This window comes from Mytilus trossulus, chromosome 6 (assembly GCF_036588685.1).
Source record: "Mytilus trossulus isolate FHL-02 chromosome 6, PNRI_Mtr1.1.1.hap1, whole genome shotgun sequence".
Taxonomy (NCBI): Eukaryota; Metazoa; Mollusca; class Bivalvia; order Mytilida; family Mytilidae; genus Mytilus; species Mytilus trossulus.
In genome coordinates this window covers 1529911-1557365 of record NC_086378.1, presented here as the reverse complement: position 1 = coordinate 1557365, position 27455 = coordinate 1529911, and the positions used below count along the sequence as shown (strand labels likewise).

Genomic DNA, 27455 nt, shown 5'->3' with positions numbered 1-27455 from the left:
TTCAGAATTTATTGCCATGATTTTATTAATAAAAAAATGCAATAGTATCAGGTTCCCAAAAATGAAATCTAGCTTTCATAATTTCAGTAATGTTTTTTTTCCATTAAATTTTGCATTTGCATTAATTAGATCTAGTATTTTGCCAGAAGCCCGAAATTTGCATTTATAAATGCATTAACCCAATTATAAATGCATAAACCAAATTATAAATGCATAAACCAAATTACAGTATTGGAATATCCTGACTATCGAACAAAATAGCAGTGGCAGATCCAGATGGGGGGTTCCGAGGGTTGGAACACCCCTTTTTTTTGAAAGATCAATGCATTTGAATGGGTACCTTTAGTTGGAACCCCCCTTTTCAAAATGGCTGGATCCGCCCATGAATAGTGAGACTTTGTGTGCCTATAGTAAGCATGTCTTGCAATACACAATGAGGCATAATATGTTTGTCAAATAAAACACTAAATCAAACATTAACATATCATTTACAGACGATGCTGCATACCACTAAAGAAGATGCTAGTAGAAGACAGATGAAGATGAATAGCGCTAAAGAAAAAGATGCAAGGAATTGAGGTACATGATCACCAATATAACAAGATGATACATCAAAATAATATCATTAACAGGACAAGGACGTCTGGTTTTATTTTAAATGTTTAACGCCCTAAAGCAGATATGCTGGACAAATTTCAATCATTTCCACACTTATGGTTGTCAGACTAACGTACAGTGAACATTTTAAGAAAGTTGATTAATAGTTTTACAACACTTCAAAGGGAAACATATTGGCCTAATTCCCTCCCTTTGTTTTGATCAGAGAGTGTGTCAAAAACAATAAACATAATACAACAAAGTAATACTTAACATTTAAACAACATTCTTAGGTAATTGATTTAACTTTAAAATCAACTCATTCAGTTTTCTAATAAAAACAAAATTGTACTTTTATAAACAACCATTTTTCAGTTTTCATTTGGATATTTATTTATGAATGTGGCAATCCATATGTAATGAGGCGGGCCAAGTACTTGCTATTCAAAAACATTTAGATTTTAGAAAATTTCAGTCATTTTCAAAAGCTTAACACCCTACATTCAATGTTAATTGACTTTCGGAAATATGCATTCAAAATAAATATCAGTGGCGGATCAAGAAATTTTCATAAATGCTGATTTCGTCACTCTTCAGTGATTCCCTATATAAGCAACCAAATTTTTTTCTCAAAAAGGGGGGGGGGGGGCTTAATCTGCCTTTAAATATCTGCAGTGTTGTCTAAGTACATCAATAGATGTGAAAATCACCTTTATATGGCACGGTTTCCACCTCAAATAAAACTCCCTCGTCATGAAATTGTATAATTGTGTAAAAAGTGACATTAAATCTTAACAAACAAAATCTATCAATCCCATTATATTCAAATTAATATTTTCATTCCATTTACTATTTGTGCCAACCATCTTTCAAAATTCCTTTTCTTCAATTTTACTTTGAGCTTTACAATGTATCCCAAATCCAGATAATGTCCGCCAAAGTACAATACTTTTTAGTGGAAATGATAATAATCCATCTCTGAAACATTGACTTAATTATGGCCCTTATTCTTTTAACCTCTACAGAAATAACATTTTTCCATTATTATGAGGTCAAGTTTTTTTACAAATTAAAAAACCTCAGATCTTCAGTTTAACATTAAAAGAGTTGGTAATTGTTAAGTCTTTGGTTTTATTTTGTCTTTTTTGTTTCTCCATCTTCATCATCATAAGACACACCAAACTCATTAACTCTCTTCATATCAACAGGGTATAACCTGAAACAACAATATTATAAATGTCAGGTAAAGAATAAATACTTTTACATAGTTGTTTAATATTGAAGTTTTTTTATTTTGCAATTATGTATTTTATTAGAAGCTTTCTAGAGATTCTTACACAACATTATTCTATCTATCAAGGGTAAAAAATTTGTAAGGGTTCCACGGAAAATCACAGGCTCAACAAAAATGAGGGAAAAAAATAAAAATATTCTTCTTGATAAGATCTTTTGATTGTAAGAAGCTTCTGTCCAAGTTTGGTAAAAATCCAGGATAGTTTATGAATCTGATAAATGTTTAAAAACTTTAACTGCAGACTGTATGTAATGTTAACGGGAAGAAAAACTAAGTCCATTTATAAGTAAAATACAGATACACAGGTACAAAATATTAACAAATTTTCCTTCTAAATAATAGCTTTTGATCATAAACAAGCTTCTATCCAAGTTTGGTACAAATTAAAAGTAGTATAAGAAAGTTATTATTTTTTTTAAAAATTTAACCACAGAGTGAATGTATTGTTTCTGGGCAGAAAATCTAAGTCCATTTAAAAGTAAAATATGGAAAAAACAGATTATTTTTACAAAATTTACTTCTGCATATTATCTTTTGATCATAAACAAGCTTCTGTCCATGTTTGGTACAAACCAAGGATAGTTTAAGACAGTTATTCAAATTTTAAAAACTTTAACTACAGAGTGAATGTAATGTTTCCCGCAAAAAAACTATTATTTATAAGTAAAATACGGGAAAAGATTGAATTTCATTTTTACAAAATTCCATTCTGGATACTATCTTGTGATCATAAACAAGCTTCTGTCCACGTTTGGAAGTAATCCAGTATAGTTTAAGAAAGTTATTAAAATTTAAAAAACTTTAACCACAGAGTGAATATTTGTGGACGCTGCTGCTGCCCGAATGTAGGATCGCTTAGTCTCGCTTTTTCGACAAAAGTCGAAGGCTCGACAAAAACCCTGGGGTAAAAATTGAAACATTTTTCTCTAACTGAGGGAGATTGGACACCCACCTTGTTGACCTTACCATACACACTTGGGCCAATCATTCAATTATGGGACCATGTTCTAAATGAATGGGCCTACACTTAACATAATTATTCTCAAACTATTGCCATTAGTGGATTCTTTCATACAGATTCTAATTGGACTCATAATTTTTCATGTTTAATTAAATTTTTTCTGTTCAGTTAAATTTATGAATCTTGCTGAGTAAAACTTACCATCTTTGGTATAAATAAACAACAAAAACCAGATCATCTCTAAAACAGGCAAGTCTATGAGCTGTTGGCATGGTGATTATAAATGCAAATATGTCATCTATAAATGTGTTGAAAGCCTGAAATGTGAAGTTCGTCAATTTACTTCAAAGTTCACAGCTTATCTCACTTTTTCAAAGTTTTTTTCAGGAGACAAAAATATAATTAAATTCTTTATATATGAATATTTATAACTTTTCAAATCTTCAATCGCTCTGATCTATTTTTTCACTTAGACAAAATGTTTTAAGACTTTTAACACAATTTCAAACAAACAAATAAAATTTCATAAATATGAAATTTTCCCCAAATAATAAAAATATTTTAAGAATGCATTATGTACATATTAAAAGTTTTAACGATTACAATTTATATTTCACATTAAGGCACCTTATCAAAGAAAAAAAAAGTTTTGATAGTCATGTAAAATATTAAGAATATCTGATTAACTAAGTTTAAATTACCTTATACATGAAGGCCCTCCATGGTAGATGTGCTACTGACTTCAACTGAAATAGAAACATTACTCACATAAGTAACAATAAATCTAAATTGTGAAAAACTGTGTTCACATATTGATAGGGAGTAGGTCAAGTAAGGATCAATTTTGGCCACAAATTTCAGATTCATCTGACAAATTTTTGACCACTTTTAAAATACTTGAGTGTCTATTTCATTTGATTCAATTAGTTTATGTGAAAGTTTTTGACTGATTAAGTAAATAAAAATGCTCCGATTGAAGCTGTATTATGAAAAATCTATCAATTATGCAATAAAACAGTCACTTTTCAGATGGTTTTGGTCAACAGTGAAGGTGGCCGCATCCGTGTTCATCCTCATCCTTTATGTATGTTGTGTATTATCATCAACAACAACTTACATTTCAATATTAAGGATGAACACAAATGCGGCCACTATCCTTTTACACAGAAACCGTCTAAAATTTAACTAAAATGCTAGAAATATGAGATTTCAGTAATTTATCATGAATTAGTGGTGCTAGTACTCGATATGCGTGCATTATGTTGTCAAAAACAGCCGATATTTATATAGCAGGGCATTCTAATGTCCAATAAATAACTAAAAGTTTTCATTTTAACAATTTTATAAAACCGCCATATTTTGGGGCCAAAAAGGGGTCTTTCTGGATCTACTCCTTTTGTAAAAAAAACATTATTACTTAGCATTAGAAGTTTGAGGCATTTAAATGTTGAAAATATGCTGCATAGTCATATGTTTTGACCTTAGAATAAAACAGTATCATATCTACTTTTCATTCTAGGATATAATTATTAACGAAACTTCATAGTATAAATGGTTTTATCGCTAAATGGATTTCCTATGGGAAATAGAATTGTCTATATTAACAGAAGTGAAACTTATAAAATTCATTTTGTACCTTGTTTGTTTGTATCAATGTTTTAACAACAGTTATATACATTTTACATGTTTAATATTCAAAATTGACAACACTTCAAATGGTCTGCAATTTTATTATCTAAGGTCTACATGTTTCACCTGCAAGGCAGGCGTCTTCATTTTACATGTTTATATGGGGTATTGTAGTTTTTCCAAAAGTAATGAATTTCATATTAATACTACATTATATTTACGCATATACATATACTTACTTTATAATTAACAAACAACTGTGGTAACATAAATAAAAATCCAAAGGCATATACACCTAAAAAACAAAAGTATAGTTTATTATATGTATATAAAGTAGTAAATTGTTTGGTTTGCTTTTGGTTTGCTTTTGGTTTGCTGTGTCAGCAAACCGTTACTATATTGATATCAGTCAATTTTGCAAATACAGGCTTTATCAAACACGTATCTGTCTGACATTACATTATGGATAAAAATCACAGTTAATTTAATTATTTATTCATTTTGATAAAAGGATTGCCAACAGCCCTGAGTCCAAAGTAGTGGTTGCAAGCCTTATTCAAACCCCTAATCTGTTTAATAGTTTACCATGTAAAAAATATAGATATGTGTACTTGGTGAATATAATAAAGTGTATAAGCTGTAATATCTTCTAGAAAACATAAAGTGCAATCATCAGTTCAAAAAATTCTAGTCAAGTATTAAGGCAGTCATAAAATTCATTCATATATTTGAATATTTACAGACTTTGTCAAAATGAAATTATCATTGATAGATTGTTAATTTCTTCAAGTACAGTGGCAATTAAATGTAATTATGCTATGCTATTAAAAAATAACGTAATTACGAGATATATCTGTGTCCGTCAGATTATAGTTTTGATTGATTAACTGTTTATAGCTTAAAGCCCAATGGCAATATAAGTACATGTAAGATGTTATTGCGTTTTAAAAATTATTATGAGAATATAATTATGCCTGCAACTTTATTTTGAAAACTATAGGATGTTAAAATTCCTCGTATTGTGGTGTCATTTTTATTGCTTGGATACAAAATTTTATGGATTTTGTTGGAACAAGTGAACCACCAGTGGCGGATCCATAATTTTTCTTTAGTGGGGGCCCTTTGACTGCCTAAGAGGGGACTTGTTCTGGTCATGCTTCAGTGATTCCCAATATAAGCAACCAAATTTTTCCTAGGAAAAGGGGGGCCTGGGCGTCCTGGCCCATCTCCCCTAAATCCACTTCTGACCACAAATTTAACTGTTCAACGAAGTACTATTTTGCTATTGGACTGTATACAAACTGTTATAAAACCACAGAATCATATATCCATTAATATGGAAAATTTGTACCCACAAAAACATATGCATCTACAGTATTCTGTTAAGATTTTATATTGAATAACACAATAATGTTAAAATTCTCAAAAGAATATTTAAAAGAAAGAAAATTTTAAAATAAAGTATGAAACGATAGTCTTAAATTCAAAATTTTCAACTAAACATAAAAAATTGAGGTCTTCAATTATCTTTTCTTGCAAATCAGCACCTATGTTCTTTCATTTAAAGTGTAAATGTTTTCTGGTTATATAATGTTAATTGACAAGTGTTTTTTGAGTCTCCTTTGTAATCCTTTACACCTACATGTATGTCTGACTTGAAATACCAATATATACTTTCTGCCCTATGGTCAAGTTGTTGTCTCTTTGACACATTCCCCATTTCCATTCTCAATTTTAAAAGACCTTTACAACTATCCGACTTACAGTATCATAGATTTCTTTTTTAATTATATTTTTACCTATACCAAATGTGGATTTTTTAAATGTCATTATTTAAGGTGTCCTTGAAAATAATTTTATAATTTAAATTATATATATTTTTATGTGTTTTGTTGTAAATTTAGTGTCTCTCAAGTCTATGTAGACTTCACATTGGTCTTTGTTTTTAATGTTATGTATATTGAACTTGTATATTTATTTGTAAGATTAATATAAGACACTTTATTAAAATTATCATAATTGTTGTATTCTTACCGTTAACAAGACTTTGTATACACCAGGAATACCAACTGAAAATAAATGTAAATCAATTGAAATCCAATTATTATTTTACATTTCTCATTATTTTAATTCTATTATTTATCAATTTTACATTTTAATATGCATAAAAACAGTCAACATAAGATATATACAAAACAATTATATATTTTCTTAGTAATGTTTTCATTCAAATGTTTATTTTTGTTTAATTGTTAGCAAAGAAAGATAACTTTATTTTTTCTCAAGTTTTATTCTATACCAGAGTTAATGAGCTTGATTTAACAACTCCACTTTCTATTGGAGTTGAATGAAGAAAAGACAAGTTTCACAATTGATTTCTGAACTTGATCAGATTAAAAGTTTGCTGAACTGAAAAACATTGGGAATGAAATGTGTTGCATTCTTTTTTAGGATATCAAAAAATGAAAGTGGAAGGATATTAATTTTACTGGAAGTTCTGGGACATTGTGTAGACAGAAAACATAAAATATAAAAAAAGTTATTTTAACTTGAAATTTCATTCCTTTTTAATTTTTGTGGCTTGTGGCACTTTTTTTAACATCAAACTTTAAGTATCACTTAACTATATGTATGGGATGTACATGATTTTTTTTCATTTTATTGTTTTGTTTTTAGTTTTTCATATAGGTTAGACCCTTGGTTTAAACTAGTCATTTTTTGGAGCTCTTTATAGCTTGCTGTTTGTTATGAGCCAGGGCTCTGTTTTGAAGGTTGTACTTTGACCTATAATTGTTTATTTAAATTACAATTGTGACTTAAAGGCAATGTTGTCTATTTGGCACTCATACCACATCTTCTTATATCTATGTAAGATTATCTCCATTTTGGAGGTTTCTATGATAGAATTCAATGTCAAGAAATGCTACAATTGTTTTACTAAGTAGTTATTATTTACCTTTTATGTGGAACATAAAACAAAGAGTAGATGGCGCCACCTATCACTAATGGCAACAATACAAAGGATAAATACTTCATAGCCTGTAAAACAATAAATATTAATATTTTCCTGTACAAATTTTATAGAAGCTAACATGTTTTTTTTTCTTTTTTCTTTTATGTGTATCATTTTTAATATTTTACAGCAAAACTTAAAATAATACATTTTATCACAGAATTCAGATAATGGCTGTATTACTTAAGGAGATATCCAAGAAAGAATCATGCAAAATGGACACTTTGTGATATACCACATAAAGGCTTCACATGTTTATTTTTGTTCATCAGTTGCAAGATGGATTTGGTTAAAGGAATGAGTAATATATTAAATTCACTTCCTAAGTAGTAATATTTTACAATAGACTTCATAGAATATTTTCTATGCTAAAAATGTTTATTTGAAAAACATGAAACACCAAAATTAATAAAAACAAAAAAACTTATTTTGCATCTCGCATCTGTTTCAAGGCCAACATAAGAACTGTCCTCCTACTTCCACAGGCAAATTTTGATCACATGAATTTCACATGAATGAATTTCATTTCATGTGAATTTCACATAAATTTCACGTGAATAAAATTTGCCTGTGTAGAGTATGTTACCAATACTCTAGAAGAGTAGCACCATAAATAATATCAAAAAGATAACATATTTTCACAGAAAATCAGATAATAATCTGATTTACGTCATAATATAAAACCTGGATACACATTTTTGTTTTGACTTCATAAAATGTCTTTATTTGTCTGTACACTTAAAGATAATTTTGTTTTAGTCATGTTTGCTTTATTTTTGTTTATAAAATTAAATAATGCTAAATACTGTTTTCGTCAATTGAGCAGTATTGTTTTATTATTGTATAATGACTTACTAGAGAATCAAATGCTTCTGTTTCTTTTTCTTTGTCTGATGTCGAACCAATCTAAAATGTAACATTCAAACTGGGTTAATCAAAGCTACAAAGATTAATATTTATTTCAGAAAAAAACAACCTGAGAATTTATTAATGTAATTTGAAGGATTTGTTTTTCCTCTTTTTTTCTCCATCTTTTCAATATACATGAAAAAACATATGATTTACTGAATTCTCCTTTAAAGAACAAGTATGTTTAAAAAGCTTACTATTTCTAAATTGCCAGCTAGGACATATAAGTTCAAATTGTTTTTGATTCATCATGGCATATCTAACACTTCTGGAACACTTCTGGAAAGTCATATAAAAACAAATATAATAAGTTACCCACTTGAAAGTTTGGACTTTTTATTATAAATACATACAACATATCACTTCTTAACAATTATTAAATATCTTACATCAAATTTTGGTTTTCCATTTTCAAATCTAAATGAAACTTTGAAAGCTTTCTTAACTTTCCATCCCTACAAAAGAAACAAAGAAATTAGTTCAAAGTATATTTATTGATTTTTTTCTCTAGATTGTATGCCTGTATCCATGTACTGAAACATTAAATGGAAATTTACACTTTGCTTTTGACAACAGTTTTTTTTTTATTTCGTTGAACACTTAAAATGGTAATTAAAGTCTACCACAAAAAAACATGAAAATTGGCTAAAAAGGAAAAAGACAAACAGAAAAACAATAGAACACATGACACAACATAGAAAACTAAAGAATAAACAACACGAACCCCACCAAATGTGTCCTTGTGATTGAGGATATTGTAAATGTTCTAATTTAAATGGCAAAGCTATAACATGTTAACTATCATCTATACTATTAAACGAGAAGACCTCATTTTGGGTGTCACTTCTCTTCTTTCCACAATAAATTAATAATCATGCCTCTGTGTCCTATGGGTACAGTGCATAATCGCATTTGTCATCCATTCATATGATTATTCAGATTGAGTTATTTTGGGTGAAAAACGAGAAAAAAGACGTCCGGAGATGTTTCCGTCATTGGGCAAAATTTAAAGTCAGATTAGACTTCCGGTTTGCGTTTTTCTGTATACTTTGAACATACATTAATACCAAGAAAACAGTGTATTTTCTGTCTTATATCTGTCATTTCGTCCAATGACGGATATAAGACAGAAAATACTGTATTCATATTAATGTTGGACGAAATGTAAGTCAGATAATGATTAGACCTCCGGTTTGCGTTTTTCTTTTTCAGACTACGAATAAAGTGTATTTTCTGTCTGATATCATTTTCAAGTTTACTATCCACGGCAGTCACAGGGTTTATCTAATAGAGAGGGTCTGTATTAAATATCAATGACCGTTGTGGATCAATTATTAAACTGAGAATTGACTGTAAAAAGAAAATACACTTTCGGGACGTCTAGAATGGGTGTTTTTAAGATCGAAATTTCAGGATTGACCATTTCGGGATCTGGGATTTCTTTTTTCGAATTTCGGGATGTCGAGATATTTAATTTGTATAATAAATTCAGAACCTCGGGATTTCATGTTTTTAAGCCCGGGATATTGGGATCAGGGCCCCTCCACAGTGGCGGATCCAGAAATTTTCATACGCAGGGGCCCGTTGACTGCCTAAGAGGGACCCGCTCTGGTCATGCTTCAGTGATTCCCTATATAACCAACGAATTATTTTACAGAAAAGGGGGGGGGCGGGCCCCCTAAATCCGCCTCTGCCCTGACCCTTCCTTTAATGAATGTTCATAATATACAGATAAGCGCTAAAATTATTCATATGCCATTAAAATTAATAGAGAACAAAAAAAAAAAAGGATTTTTTTGTTGAAAAAGGAGGAGCCAGTCTAGAAAAACAATTATCCTGTCCCAAATTACCTATGACTTTTGATACCTTTTTCTGAAATTCTCAAGTCACTAAATGTTTTACAAAAAAAAGAAGATGTGGTATGAATGCCAATGAGACAGCTCTCCACAAGAGACCAAAATGACACTGACCGAAATTAACATTTAAAGGTCACCTTACGGCCTTCAACGATAAGCAAAAGCCGATACTGCATAGTCTGCTATAAAAGGCCCCGAAATGACAATGTAAAACAAAACAAATGAGAAAACTAACAGCCTTATTTATGTACAAAAAATAAACGAAAAACAAATATCACCGAACCACTGAATTACAAGCTCCTGGCTGGAACGTTCATAATACATGTACACTAAATGTATGTTCATAATGAAATTAATAGAAAACTAAAAAATGGGAATTTTGGAAATAAAGGAGGAGGGTTAAAAAAAACAAATTTACTGTCCCCAAGTACCTATGACTTTTGATACTTTTCCTGAAATCCTCAAGTCATTAAATCTTTTACAAAATTCTTCCTACAACACTTTACATCCTTTCAAACCGCTCTGAGTGCCCGCGATTTCGCGGGTGTGTTCTAGTAAGTTTTTAGTTCAGTGACCATGACTGGGGAGGCTGGACCAAAAAGACACATCCGTTCACAAATTACAACTCATCATTGTCAAGCTGATGACCAAATATGAGGTCATTCTGGTTGCTGAGAAAAGATGACAAAATTATTTGTTGGCCAACGTTATAGTCTGGTAACTATATCAAGACCCTAATCAAGTAAACACTAACCTCTATAAAAGCTCCTATTCCAGTTGGTATCAGTACCAATAAACTGGTTTCCTGTTCACATTAACACCTACCTCTATAAAAGTTCCTATTCCAGTTGGTATCAGTACCAATAAACTGGTTTCCTGTTCACATTAACACCTACCTCTATAAAAGCTCCTATTCCAGTTGGTATCAGTACCAATAAACTGGTTTCCTGTTCACATTAACACCTACCTCTATAAAAGTTCCTATTCCAGTTGGTATCAGTACCAATAAACTGGTTTCCTGTTCACATTAACACCTACCTCTATAAAAGCTCCTATTCCAGTTGGTATCAGTACCAATAAACTGGTTTCCTGATCACAAAGGTAGAAAAATATAATAACAGTCGACACACATCTCCATACAACTGAAATATACAAAAAGAGATAAAAATGTTATAATGACTGAAAATAGAATAATGACCAAAATACACAATTATTCTGTAGAAAGGGGTGAGATATACAAAATATTAATGGGTAACATCTTAGAAGCTACCCAAATTTAACCTTGATCGAAGTTAATTGGCAATAACCATTGTGTTTAAGTTTCATAACATTTGGTTGAGGCAATCTCAAGTCAGAGAAAGGAAACTAAAAATTTAACAATTTTTCTATTTGTAAAGAGGCATAACTCTAAAACAGTATAAATGAAAACATTGAAATTCAAACTTTGTGTTTATTTTGTGGTAATAAGCAAAATTTATAATTTCATAACAATTGATTGAAGCTTACTAAAGTGAGTGAACGGAAAGAAAAAATCAGCACTTTTTTCCATTTGTTAAGGGGCATTACTCTGGAACAGCAAAAGTGACACCACAAATTTATAACTTGATTTGTGTTATGTGGTAATAAGAATTGTGTATAATTTTATAATATATGGTTGAGGCAAACAAAAAAACTAAAATGAGAGAACAGAAACAAAAAAATCAGGATTTTTTGTATTAGTAAAGGGGCATAACTATAGAACTGTTAAAGATATGTCACCTAAATTCCAACTTGATCTGTGTTTAGTGGTAATACGCATTTTGTTTCATCAATCCTATTCAACTCTAATCTTCATTGACTAGCATTGTCAGTTTTCCAATTAAAGGTTACAGTTTTCTCTGAGCACTCTGGCTTAAGATTAGAGTCAAATAGGATTGATGAAACTTATAAAAATGTGCAACACTATAGCCCAAAAGCAATGCTTAAAAGTGGCATTAAAAAGACAAAAATCAAATCAAATCTCAATGCCGAATCTCAATATACCTAAGCTTTTTTCCCTATTGCTGTTAAACAAGGAAATATTTATAAGTCTCTTTATGTAAACCTACTTACCTGCCCTTGTAGACAAACCAACCATAGTTTTTCTCTGTCTCCAGTAGCTGATGTCATTTTTAAAGTACTTACCTGCCCTTGTAGACAAACCAACCATAGTTTTTCTCTGTCTCCAGTAGCTGATGTCATTTTTAAAGGCCAGAAAATCTACTTACCTGCCCTTGTAGACAAACCAACCATAGTTTTTCTCTGTCTCCAGTAGCTGATGTCATTTTTAAAGTACTTACCTGCCCTTGTAGACAAACCAACCATAGTTTTTCTCTGTCTCCAGTAGCTGATGTCATTTTTAAAGTACTTACCTGCCCTTGTAGACAAACCAACCATAGTTTTTCTCTGTCTCCAGTAGCTGATGTCATTTTTAAAGGCCAGAAAATCTACTTACCTGCCCTTGTAGACAAACCAACCATAGTTTTTCTCTGTCTCCAGTAGCTGATGTCATTTTTAAAGTACTTACCTGCCCTTGTAGACAAACCAACCATAGTTTTTCTCTGTCTCCAGTAGCTGATGTCATTTTTAAAGGCCAGAAAATCTACTTACCTGCCCTTGTAGACAAACCAACCATTGTTTTTCTCTGTCTCCAGTAGCTGATGTCATTTTTAAAGGCCAGAAAATCTACTTACCTGCCCTTGTAGACAAACCAACCATAGTTTTTCTCTGTCTCCAGTAGCTGATGTCATTTATTAAGTACTTACCTGCCCTTGTAGACAAACCAACCATAGTTTTTCTCTGTCTCCAGTAGCTGATGTCATTTTTAAAGGCCAGAAAATCTACTTACCTGCCCTTGTAGACAAACCAACCATAGTTTTTCTCTGTCTCCAGTAGCTGATGTCATTTATTAAGTACTTACCTGCCCTTGTAGACAAACCAACCATAGTTTTTCTCTGTCTCCAGTAGCTGATGTCATTTTTAAAGTACTAACCTGCCCTTGTAGACAAACCAACCATAGTTTTTCTCTGTCTCCAGTAGCTGATGTCATTTTTAAAGTACTAACCTGCCCTTGTAGACAAACCAACCATAGTTTTTCTCTGTCTCCAGTAGCTGATGTCATTTTTAAAGGCCAGAAAATGTACTTACCTGCCCTTGTAGACAAACCAACCATAGTTTTTCTCTGTCTCCAGTAACTGATGTCATTTTTAAAGTACTAACCTGCCCTTGTAGACAAACCAACCATAGTTTTTCTCTGTCTCCAGTAGCTGATGTCATTTTTAAAGGCCAGAAAATGTACTTACCTGCCCTTGTAGACAAACCAACCATAGTTTTTCTCTGTCTCCAGTAACTGATGTCATTTTTAAACTACTTACCTGCCCTTGTAGACAAACCAACCATAGTTTTTCTCTGTCTCCAGTAGCTGATGTCATTTTTAAACTACTTACCTGCCCTTGTAGACAAACCAACCATAGTTTTTCTCTGTCTCCAGTAACTGATGTCATTTTTAAACTACTTACCTGCCCTTGTAGACAAACCAACCATAGTTTTTCTCTGTCTCCAGTAACTGATGTCATTTTTAAAGGCCAGAAAATCAAATAATAACTGAAATGAGTAAAAAAAAAACCAGTTGTCACTAAAAATAGGGACTCGCCTTCTTTTGAATTTGCTTTGTTTTATTGTCCAGTACAAGAATATATATGGTTAAGGGGAGGGGATCTTGACCATTTCCAAGTTGTCAAACAACAGGGGGTGGGGCTGACCCAAAGGGACTCCCACTTTATTTCATTGAATTTGTTTTGTTGCCCTATACAAAAATAGATATGGTTTAGGGGTGGGCATCTCAACCGTTTACAAGTTCTCAGACATGAGGGGGTGGGGCTGACCCAAAGGGACTCCCATTTTATTTCATTTGATTTGTTTTCTTGCCCTATAAAAAAATATATATGGTTTAGGGGTGGGGATCTCAACTGTTTACAAGTTCTCAGACATGAGGGGGTGGGGCTGACCCAAAGGGACTCCCACTTTATTTAATTAAATTTGTTTTGTTGCCCTATACAAAAATATATATGGTTTAGGGGTGGGGATCTCAACCGTTTACAAGTTCTCAGACATGAGGGGGTGGGGCTGTACCGAAAGAGGCACCCACTTTATTTCATTTGATTTGTTTTGTTGCCCTATACAAAAATATATATGGTTTAGGGGTGGAGATCTCGACCGTTTACAAGTTCTCAGACATGAGGGGGTGGGGCTGACCCAAAGGGACTCCCACTTTATTTCATTGAATTTGTTTTGTTACCCTATACAAAAATATATATGGTTTAGGGGGTGGGGATCTCGACAGTTTCTAAGTTGTCAAACAACAGGGGGTGGGGCTGACCCAAAGGGACTCCCACTTTATTTCATTGAATTTGTTTTGTTGCCCTATACAAAAATAGATATGGTTTAGGGGTGGGGATCTCGACCGTTTACAAGTTCTCAGACATGAGGGGGTGGGGCTGACCCAAAGGGACTCCCATTTTATTTCATTTGATTAGTTTTCTTGCCCTATAAAAAAATATATATGGTTTAGGGGTGGGGATCTCAACTGTTTACAAGTTCTCAGACATGAGGGGGTGGGGCTGACCCAAAGGGACTCCCACTTTATTTAATTAAATTTGTTTTGTTGCCCTATACAAAAATATATATGGTTTAGGGGTGGGGATCTCAACCGTTTACAAGTTCTCAGACATGAGGGGGTGGGGCTGTACCGAAAGAGACACACACTTTATTTCATTTGATTTGTTTTGTTGCCCTATACAAAAATATATATGGTTTAGGGGTGGGGATCTCGACCGTTTACAAGTTCTCAGACATGAGGGGGTGGGGCTGACCCAAAGGGACTCCCACTTTATTTTATTGAATTTGTTTTGTTACCCTATACAAAATATATATGGTTTAGGGGGTGGGGATCTCGACAGTTTCTAAGTTCCCAGACATGAGGGGTTGGTGCTGACCCAAAGGGACACCCACTTTATTTCATTTGAATTGTTTTGTTGCCACATACAAAAATATATATGGTTTATGGGTGGGGTGACTGACCCCTCTGGAGTTCCTCTATATTTCATTTGATTTATTTCATTGTCCCAAACAATAATATATATGGTATATGGGTTGAGATCTCAACTGTTAATAAGTTCTCAAAAAACCAGGGGGTGAGAGAGACCCCAGGGGACTCGCCTTTTATTTCATCTGATTTGTTTTATTGTAACGTATAAAGAACATATAATGTTTAGGAGTGGGGATCTGACTGTTTTTAAGTATTCAAACATGAGGGGTTAGGTGGGGTGACACCATGGACTCAACCTAAATTTAATTAATTTGATTTGTTTTATGGTCCTGTGATCATTACTGAAAACCATGTGTGTCTGTCACTTACTGTTTTCTTCAAGTTTATAATTTATTATTGTTATTGAAAAAAATCCCTTAGGGTTCTATAGTAAATTCCTCTCTTCTGTTGGCCCCTAAAAATATAACTAAATAGACCCCAAGGAGAAAAATAATAAGAACTGAGCAAAAACTTTATTAAGGAGTCTTAATAGCAATTAGTATAATTACGATTTTTGTTATAGTCCGATTTCTAATTCCGAATATGTAGAAGGCTTAGTTTATTATAGTCCGAGTTTGTTGTGGGCCGAGATCAGATACTTCCGATACTCTCTGGCTTTTACATATTGAATAGAAATTTGTAAAAATCGTAGTATAAAGCAACGAAAAATGTTCATTCATGAAATATTTTAGACACGCTATTAATTTTCTCTTCAACCGGAGGAAGGTAGGAAACCTTTGAAACCGGGATTGTAGTACTCCCGTTTGGAGGCATACATATATGGATCTGACGCATGTCTGAAGAATACCGATAAAATCATAATGTAGAAACTGCTGTCTCATGTGTGTATTGATTTAACTTTCCGCGTAGCGCAGATCTGCGAAGTAGTGTTTGTTCGTCTTTCAAAAGTTGAATAATTTGATTTATCGATGAAAATTCAGTACATTTTTTATTCAAGCTGTATGCTATTAAAATAGAAGAGCTCAAAATTTCAAAAGCATCTTTCTATTATTAGTTTTCAAACACCAGTACTACATTATCTAGAAGTAGGACACACTTCCTAAAGTTAGTTAGGCTGTCTCTTTTCTGGTTAGGCCGATGCCTTAAGAAAGTTTATTGCTATAGCAAGCTATAGCAAACTTTCCAAAAATAAACATTGCAATGTATAAAAGGACTGGAGGCTGTACTATAAATTGGTTTAACTTCAATTATGGACAAAGGAAGATAACTTCAATTTTAACTATCAATTTCACAACGACATCATTGACAATTCAAGTAATTTTCCTGACAAGTATGGTTATATACATACAATTTATTTTGAAACTTAAATGTCTGGGTATATATTCCTTGAAATATCTTAAATAGGATGCATAGAAACATGTGCTCAATGTCTAAAAAATTAAATACTAACAAGCAAGTCCAAAATAGTGATTTTCCATTTTACAGAAATAAACTTACATGAAATGCAGATACAGCAAATGTTAACATCAGAAAATAAAAATTTGTGTCAACAAATATACCCTTCAGTTCATCTGAGTCCTTCTCTGAAAATCCTGGAATTATATAATACACAGAAAATAAAATTACCTAAAATCATTATATGGTCTATTTTGATATCATGTGGAATTATCATTTTATAACAGTCATTCTTTGATACTGAAACCTAAAGGTTCATGTTTAGAGATAGTTTAACTTAAAATCAACTTAATTTTGAATTTCAAATATCTATCAAACTTTTCATGTATATCATCTGTAAAATAAATTGACCTAAGCATTTCAATCTTTTCCTGTGCATATTACATATTAATTTTCTAATTCCTGAATATGCAAATAATACTAGCTATAGATAGTTGAGATTAAGCAGCCATCAATCAATCAATGATCCTGAATTATTTTGTTTTCAAAACATTACTACTGTGAATTCATTATTATTTGTTGGATACCAAGGTTCATGGATTTCGTGGGTACATGTGATCCACAAAATTAAATGATCAAAAATGTCACATTTTCTATATGCTTGAAGTCAGAGTTTTGCAAAACCGTGAACATGCAAGTTTTCCATAATCCCCAAAAATTAGTACCCATGAATATAAATGAATCTACAGTATGATAATTACCATGTAACTGATTTAATTACTATGAGACTTACCATAACTATGTAACTGGTCTATTGCTTGTTGCATATGTTCCCAAAACCTCAGTTTCCCAACAGATATAGGTGAATATACTACTGTTAGTGGTAAAGTGTGACTAGATTTGTTTATTGGCTGAAAATAAAATAAAACAAAAAGAATATGTCATTTGTCCTGTTATTTGGTTGCTCTTCAACTAAATTATGTAATCAGAGAGGACCAGTTTATCTCCTCTGAGTGTTCATTGATTGATTGATTGATTGTTGGCATTTTAACACCACTTTTTAGCACCACTTTAGGGCTATATCATAACGGCCAGTTTTTTATTGGTGGAGGAAGCCTCCAAGTGTTCAAGTCAGGGTGTGTGTTTGTAGTTAATGTATTTGTTTATCTCCAGTATCTGCCATTTATATTCAGTTATCAGTATTGATTTTTATTTCATATCATATCTTATCAAATCTAATGCTATTTTGAGCTTTCTATTTGTTATATGCCTCCTAACATTTGATCAATTGTAGAAGGGGATGATTTAAAATTTTGATACCCGTAGCCAAGGAAGGTTTTTGACGAACCCCCCCCCCCCCCCCCCCCTAGAAAACAAATAAGCACTGTTAAAGTCACTGTTCTGTTCGAAATTGTGACTGTTAAAGTCTATTTTTTCTGAGTCCAACGAACCCCCCCCCTCCCCCTTGCAAATTCCTAGCTACGGCCTGATATTTATGTTGCATTGCTTTGTTGCTGTTTGAACCTAATTTCTCCTTTCATAGTTATAATAAAAGATTAGAGATTTTTAACAAGAATTTTTCATCTATGTGTTCAGTGTTGTTTAATTTTGTACAAACAATTCTGGTTATGTATAAGACATTTATTTTACATTGTAGACTATTGCTGTAAAATTGATGACTAATCAACTGCCAAATATTGACAAACAAACAATTATATACCTATATGGAGTTATTTTCTTTCAGAACGACCGGTCATTCTTTTTCAGAATCAACCCGGACGACACCATGTTTCAATGAAATATGCTCAAAGGCATAAAATAATGACATGTGTGAGGTCATTATTTTCCTTAATAAAAATGCAATCTATAATTTACTTCAAAATTTTATTCGTCTGATAGTTTTTTGTTGCCGATTTGGAAATTTATATATTAAAGTTCAATCGATGATAGATGTAAAAGAAACCTTTATTGCCCGCATTTTAATTTTAGAAACAAATACAGCGTGAAGTTTTGTTAATTTATCGCTAAAATAAAGAAAAATGATCATTTATTTGAGATGAATTTTAATATAGACTTTCATAAAGAAAAAGCCAGATTTACCATATTCGTGTGTTAGATTTTGAAAATCTTATTGAGTCACACTGAATAGGTTGGTTGATTTTTTGTTGCTTGCTTAACGTCCATTGGCAAATATTTCATGCATGTTAAGAACGATAAACGCTGAATTGGAAATCATACTGTGACCTACATGTTTTTATATTTGTCTTTGTGTCAGTTCTTAACTTTTTTTAAATCTATGTATACCTTTTTACTCTATGAAATGATCAACTAATAAGATAATCTTAAATTCTATTGAATGACATTAACGTAACTCAGAAAAGGGTTGGTTGCAGAGAGTTTATAATTATATCCTGATTATCTGTTAATAAAATGTATTGCTATTTAAAAGACTTTCATTTTTTATTCGATTCAATTAAAATTGTTAAAAAAATAACCACTTTTCCGCGATAGAGATGACATTACAAATAGAAAAAAATACCCCTCCCCTTTTCCATAAACTAAGTAGTACAATAAATTACTTACAATGTGTCTTGTATTTGTCATACACTGTTATCGGATGGTAACAATACATTTGTGTCTTACTTCATGCAGTTACAGTAATATTTTTATTGTGTATGGATCATAATTTTTAAAAGGTTTATAATCTAGATTTATTAGTGAGTTTTATTTCACATTCTTAATGAGCCGTAGGGCGTATTAAAACCTGAACGAATTAGAAAGGAATATCCCACTTTAGTGTTGTCAGTAATATAGGATAATAAATTTTGAAATTTTTATAAAAATGATATTTTTGGACGGTATATAAGTCAGATAATGCATATTTTAAGGTTTTTCTTGTCGTAGAACACATCTCCCTATGGTCGGTCTTTCATTTGATCAATCCTGACACCCCTCGGTATGTTTTACGACAAGAAAAACCTTAAAATATGCATTATCTATAACATAATGGATGACATGTGAAAACAATTAGAACAACCACCCTCAGACAAGAAAAGTATATCAAAGCAGGACGGTGACCTATAGTTGTTAATGTCTGTGTCATTCTGGTCTCTTGTGGACAGTTGTCTCATTGGTGATCATAGCACATCTTCTTTTTTATATGAGAGCACTGTTGTGTCGTTGTTCTCCTCTTATATTTAATGCGTTTCCCTCAGTTTTAGTTTGTTACCCCGATTTTGCTTTTTGTTCATAGATTTATGAGTTTTGAACAGCGGTATACTACTGTTGCCTTTATTTAGCCAACAAGAGATCAAACCTAATACCTCCTGTGCTCCAGAAGTGTACACTACCAGACTATTAAGTAGATATATTCCTATGGTGAATGTGTAATATCTATAAATGGTTGACAACTAACTCACCACTAAATCTTTTGTACGGAAAGCCAACTGATCAATGTATAACATAGGTAAATAATCTCCATCAGGTGATGGTCTGTAAAAAAAGTTATAGGTATTAACTGCATTTAACATCCTGTTTTTACAGAGAAAAAAGTTATCAGAAAACTTCTTATTGAAAATATATACCTTTTAATGTTGAGGGGATGTCCACCAGGTACCCTGTGACCAAATTAATGGTCTTATCAAAAATATATTATTATCCTTTTCCAGGAGAATATATATGTATGCATACAGTTGTCTCTCGTTATCTTGAAGTCAGTCAGAACAGAGAAATATTTTGAAATACCTGTATTTCGACTCAAATGTAAACTGGAAGTTTGACAGAACAAGGGACAAAACTCTTGCTTAGCTTGGTAAAGCTTATATGGCTTAAACAGATCTGAATGAATATGGGTTGGAGATTGATATTCTGGTCTAAGGACAATTTATTTGTATGTTAGTCTTTTATTATTAAAAAAACATTTTACATTTTCTTCTCTCATTTTCTTCTTTAAAAAGTTACAATTTTTCATTGTGGTTTTAACTGGAGAAAGTTATTTCCAATGGATCTGTGCATTATATACAGTTGAGTCAACCCAATTTGAGATAATTAACTATGTTACTCAATGGAATAAACATAAAATCAATTTTTTCACAAATTTTGCGAAGTTTTCAGATAGACATGTTTAACCCTGCCACATTATTTAAGTATGTGTCTGTCCCAAGTCAGGAGCCTGTAATTCAGTGGTTTCCATTTGTTTTAAGTGCTACATATTTGTTTTTTGTTCATTTTTTTACATAAATAAGGCTGTTAGTTTTCTCGTTTGAATTGTCTTACATTGTCTTATTGGTGCCCTTTTATAGCTGACTATGTGGTATGGGCTTTGCTCATTGTTGAAGGCCGTACGGTGACCTATAGTTGTTAATGTCTGTGTCATTTTGGTCTCTTGTGGACAGTTGTCTCATTGGCAATCATACCACATCTTCTTTTTAATATGTAAATAACACACTTACTTTATGAGTCTATGGATCTCCACTGGCATTGCCATCCTGTCAAACTGAATAGAATCAGACATTATAGATATAATGACTCTCTGTCTAAGATGGGTGATAGGTATATCAGGACTAGTTTTATTCTGAAACAGAAATCAAAATAATTACAGAACTGAGGAAATCTAATTTTTTAACCTTGATGATAGAAAAGATATCTTTTTTATTTCTTTGAGCAATTTTGCATTATCTAAGAATTCCTAGTATAGTATATGAAACCGACTCATGAATGGCAAACAATTTGTAAAATGTCAACCTTATAAGTAAGTGAATTAAGAACATTATCAAATCAAAAAATTCATTATGGAGAAATTTGAAACAAAAATTTCAAATGATTTCTTTTTGCTCTCTTATATTGATATGTCAACAAACACTCACATTCCTCACGCCCCCACATTGTCACTGGACAAACAAAATCTCAACAGATTCCTAGCTAAGTTTAAGACTAAACTCTACAAAAGTCAGCTGATATGAACATTTACTACAAAGTTTCATGAAATTCTGTTGTGTGGTTTCAGAGAAGTTGAGATGACAAACTGTTGCAATAGACGACTTTCGAGTTCATCCGTCACTGGAAAAAAACTCGTCAATTATACGCGCCTTTATCATCGTCATTTGTGCGTTTAGGGGCGTCATCACTTCCTTCCAATGTTGAGCGAGTGGTTGGAAAACTATAATTCTATATTGTACGAATTATTCGGCAAATTGAATTCTCAAAATTGACAATCAACACTGCTGTCATTAGGGAAATGTCAGTAAGTACCTACAGAGCAACCAATATTTCTAGTTTATCCTGCACAAAGACGATCACTAAGACGCTTGATGAACGTAAATAGTGCAGGGATACAGGCGAGCCCCTCTATCTGGTAAATGACGTCATAAAGGCGTGTATAATTGACGAGTTTTTGCCGGTGACGGATGAACTCGAAAGTGGTCTATTGTATGATAAGGCCAAAATTCTAAGTTCAAAGGAGCATTATTTCTAGAAAAAAAATATATATCGTAAGTTCCAATTGATAGGCACAACTACATAGTATGTCCTTATTATCTACAAAGTTTAATGAAATTTGGTTGTGTGGTTTAAGAGGAATTGCGATGACATACTGTTGCAGTAGTATATTTTGGCCTAAATTTTAAGTAAAAGGGGCACAACTCCTAGAAAAAAATTGAATATTACTTTCCTGTCAATATGCACATCTACATAGTGTGTCCTTATTATCTACAAAGTTTCATGAAATTCTGATGTGTGGTTTCAGAGGAGATATTATGACAAGAACAGGACTGACAGATAGACAGACTGGTCAAAAACATTATACCATAACCCTTTGAAACTTTGTTGAGATGGGTATAATAACTTGTGAAATGAATTTGAGTTTTAGGTGTGTATAATTGTTTTTTGTGAGTGTATGCTTACTGTGTAATTCCTACCTTTGCTGCATCAGTCACCAAAATGAAGAACTCTGACTATATGGAAGTGAGTATGTAGCTATAGGTGTGTATTTGTATAGTGTGTGTGTGTGTCTGTCTTGTATTATCCCTACCTTGGCTGTGTCAGTTACCAAACTGAAGAACTCTGACTGTGGAAGAGAGTATGTAGTTATAGGTGTGTACTTGTATGATCCGTATAGAGTTTTAAAAGGATCCTGTCCCTTTGGTAAAACAAAGGCATGTAGATACATTGTTCCATTGTTTCTCACTTTGTACGGGATAGATATATTAACTGTCCTGAAATATACAAATTAAAACATCATGCATGCAGTCAAATGTTGCTTTAAATTGAAGATATTAAGAAATACATCTTTCAGGGGTATAATCCCATACGAACAGTCTCATTCCGATATAGGAGTCGTGCGATAATATTGTTCTCAATTTGAGATAGATTTTCCATCAGTTCTATTCAAATTTACCATTTACCTGTGGAGTCAAGCTTTAGATGTAAGAATATTATTATCATTGGTTTTATTATTTTTTTCCTCAAGTCTTTTCCCTTATGGTTTTTCTTGCCAAAAATCTTTCCTGAAATTCTTTCCAAAGATGAATCAAAATTGAAAAATTTTGTAAAAACTGAACACTCATATCATCATTTTATAGCAAAAGTTTAAAGAGATATCTAAATTTTATATCATTTCATTGCTCTATTAGCTCATGGAGACGTAAATAATAAATCATCCTTTTCTTACTGTTGGACTCACCAAAGCCAAAAATGATGAGTTCCTGGACTCACCTTAAGATATCCTTAGCAAGTCACTATATTTACAATGAGGTACCTACTTTTCCACTGTTTCATGGACATCAAATGTAGAATTTATCCAGACAAGTTTTAAATCAGATTCCTTTGCCCCCATTCCTCTTGTAGATGTATAAACTTTGATCTGTAATACATAAAAAAGATAAACAGGACTCATGTAAATCTGTCTTGACTCACCATTTTCAAAACTGTGGAGTCCAAAGATGCACCAAGATTGAAATATTCTGTATAATCCGAATACATGTATCATTATTTTATAGCTAAAGTTTAAAAGAAATATAAATTAAATGTCATTTCATTGCTCTATTAGGTCATGGAGACTAAAATGATAAATTATATTGCTTTTCCAATAAAAAATCTTATTCTTACTGTTGGACTCAAAATGGCCAAAAATAATAGGTCCCTGTACTCGCCTTCAAAAATCCTTAGTGAGAACCCTGAAACTTATTCCTGACTTGGTACATGCATTTTCTTATGTAGAAAATTGTGGATTAAGTTACTAGTTACTTACTTCTAATTTTGGTGCTGGTTTCCTATCTAAGTATGATGCTATACAACTTTTTGAATCTTTACATGGTGTTGGAAAGAATATACCAACTATAACCCACATAGAATGTGCTATGTAAGCTAGAAATATGACTGAAACTATTGCAGTAAATGATGGCTTCATCTTGGATTGCTGTGAGTTAAATGGTGGTTTCTGAAATAAAATATGTATAAATAGGTTACTATATGCGTATCAAAGATAAATTCAGTGGGATTATATAAGAAAAGCTTTTAAGTTTACATAGAGGTTCAGGTTAAAGTCATTGTTGTCAATACTGAGAAGATAGGTCTAAGTGATTAAAGAATAAAGATAACTCATTTCCATCATAAACCTGCATACAAATTAAATTTCATAACTTGTTGTAAAAATGAATAAAAAATAAACAACAAATGGTAAAAAGATCTTACACAGGCTGGGGAAGATCATCATATATACATGTATATACCCCAAAACAGTATGAAAAAACTCAAGAAGTTCCAACATCTGACAAAAATTCATTTTAAAACATGACCTAAGTACATCCTTAATATCCAGAAGAAAATATTCCATGTCTGTTCAGGACTAAAACAAGTAAGCAATACATGTACATACAATAGGTAGGTCTTGTAATAGAGGCCATCCAGTATGATTGATTGATTGTGTTTTAACACCACTTTAAGTGGCACTTTTCGGCTAATTCATGTCAGTCAGTTTTTAAGGGTTGAGGAAGAAGGAGTTTGCAGAGGAAGACGGAGTGTGTGGAGAAAGTCACCTGCCTTTGATAACTGACAACCCTAAATGTAGTTAATTAAGTTTGAAGTAGAGTGTACCTGCACGAGGGGGGTTGGAACTCAAAACTCAAAACCTCAGTGTAGACTGGCTAGTGATTGCAAAAGTAGAACTACTTAGACCACTTAGCCCCTCATCTAGTTTGCTGGTACATCTACATCAATACTCTTTCTTATCTACATCAATGATTTACCCGACTACCTTAAACACAGTCAAATAAGACTCTTTGCAGATGACAGCATTATCTACCGGCCTATTACCTGCCAAAACGATTGTATTAAGCTTCAAGAAGACATAGAAGCAGCTATAAAATGGGAACAAGACTGGCTTATGTCATTCCACCCTGACAAATGTAACATCTTAAGAGTCTCAACAAAGAAAAAACAAATACACTTTTATCACAACATGCACGGTCATATCCTAGAACAAGTACAATCAGCTACATATCTAGGCATTACAATCTCTTCAGACCTCAAATTGAACAAACATATATATACAACAATCAGCAGCAAAAGCAAATCAATCTTTATCTTTCGTCAGACGCAATCTAAAAATTAGTTCAAAATTAGTGAAGGAAAGAGCATATCGAACTATAGCTATAGTAAGACCAAAACTCGAATACTGCTGTACTGCTTGGGACCCATATACATCAGAAAATATATACAGACTGGAACAAGTGCAAAGAAGAGCTAGCTGCACGATATACTTGCAACAGATTTCACAACACCTGGTAGCAGTGTATCTGATATGCTTCAAAATCGGAAATGGCAAACCCTACAAGAACGAAGGCTTAAAACCAGATTACAAATGTTCCACAAAGTAATAAATAACGAAATTGCAATACCATCTCAAGATATCCTGATAAAAAGCCAGTCCAAAACAAGATCTACTCATCAATTAACATTCAGACAGCTCCAATGCAATAAAGACAGTTTTAAATTCTCATTCTTCAGCCAAACAATCAAAGACTGGAATAAACTACCACCTGAAATTTCCAACAAAACTTCTACAGACAACTTTAAGGATGCACTTACCCATGAAGTACTTCTTAAAACCTTTCCTCACTTACAATGTAAACTAAATGTACCTATTGTTTTTAACTTTTTATCTTAAGGATGTACTTAGGTGAGGTTTTGGAATTTGGTTCAAATGTTCGGACTCCTTGGTGTTTTTCCGATCAACACAATGTAAAATATTTTGGCCCATAACACCCATTTATTTTTTCATATAAGATTGAATACCTCATGAAATATCATTTTCCAAAATTTTAGAAGATTCTTAATTGTCTTTCTTCTGTTTTGGGACCCAATAATACCAATGCAAATGTAAGGTAAAAGTCTGATTCAGTCTTTTCCCGCCATATTTTAAATCTCAAATATCGCGAAAAGGAGGTCCATGACCTATCAATATTTTTAGCTTATTTGTATCCTTATTTGATGCTCTACCAGATTAAAGAATAAATTTTAACTTCTTAATTTATAAATTTTCACCTAACCTCACCTAAGTACATTCTTAATCTAAAAAAAAAAATAAAAAAAATGTAAAAATTAAAAGTTCAATAAAAATTGTAAAGTTTAAAAATAAAGAAAAATTGAAATTAATTTTAAAGAGCAACCTCAATCAGGCATGCACCAGAATGTAATTTTCAAAATGTTGATGGTTTTCTGTAACTAAAGAAGAAGAAGATCTAAGTTGAACTGTCAAACTTGACCAGTTCTCAATGCTTCTGGTGGGAAATAAGGGTAATTTTGTAAAATTAACCAAAACTAAATAAGCAAGTATAAAGTATGACAGAAAAAAAATATATAAATAATAATAAAAAAGCAAAATTATGAAAAGGGGGAGGTGTACAGGTGTCCCGGCCATTTATTTTTCGTTCATCTGGTACATTGTATGAGGGTATATCCAATAATAGTAGATATTTTGACCTAAAAAAGACCTCCTACAAATCCTGAAAGAGTTGTTGCAAGGGTATTAAGATGCAGAGTGTGTGGCACCCTCTTTAAATGAGGGATCAGATTTTAGTGACCGGTGACCAGACATAGCTGAAAAGGGGCCTCATAAAGAAATAAATAAGTGATTGGTGCATTTTACGTGTATCCTTTCAAATGTTTTACTTTTCAGATTTCATAAATGATCAACATAAAGGCTGTCTAAGGTGCAAATGTAATCTTTGACATTCAAAACTGTAAAATGTGTAAACAAATCATTGGCCACTCAGTCCCGGAAGTAAATTCAGAAATTAGATGATTAGCTAAATTCATTCTTCGGATCCGATACTGTAGTGCTAAAACAATGAGTGTAATTATCGAGAGACGGTTATCTCTTTTATGAATTATAAAATGTCTCAAGCTTTTTTTATTAATCAGGAAACATTTTGACAAACTAATATTCACTGATATGATAAAAGAATGGTTAGATATTCAGTTTATTAAAATTTGGCAAAAAATCAACGGTTGAGCTAGAGGTCTGTATAAACTCAACTTAACGTTAACTATGTTTTCACATTTTTTCTGTCATTGGTTTTGAAAAAAAGTGGATGTCCATCCGCTTTATCATTATAAATGACAGAAGATTGCAAAATAACTTTGAAATAATCAAATTAAATATTTAGCAGAAACATTAATGGAACTTATTATGATGTCCAAGTCTTTTGATTGTCTAGCTTTCCAATAAACTCATGATA

At 32.2% G+C, this 27455-nt stretch overlaps 1 protein-coding gene across 1 annotated transcript; it reads right to left on the bottom strand.

The window, feature by feature from the left end:
- LOC134720563 (lipid scramblase CLPTM1L-like) lies at nucleotides 1-27005 on the bottom strand. Its single transcript, XM_063582887.1, has 18 exons — nucleotides 26887-27005; nucleotides 23966-24154; nucleotides 23478-23578; nucleotides 22748-22931; nucleotides 21171-21292; nucleotides 20139-20211; nucleotides 17513-17630; nucleotides 16822-16916; nucleotides 13796-13880; nucleotides 11298-11401; nucleotides 8793-8858; nucleotides 8350-8400; nucleotides 7438-7520; nucleotides 6516-6550; nucleotides 4721-4776; nucleotides 3554-3598; nucleotides 3054-3169; nucleotides 1-1813 (listed from the first exon to the last, which is right to left on the bottom strand). Exons 2-18 carry the CDS (start codon nucleotides 24122-24124, stop codon nucleotides 1729-1731), a joined length of 1578 nt encoding a protein of 525 aa, XP_063438957.1. The 5' UTR covers nucleotides 24125-24154; nucleotides 26887-27005; the 3' UTR covers nucleotides 1-1728.
- Nucleotides 27006-27455: the final 450 nt, after the last annotated feature.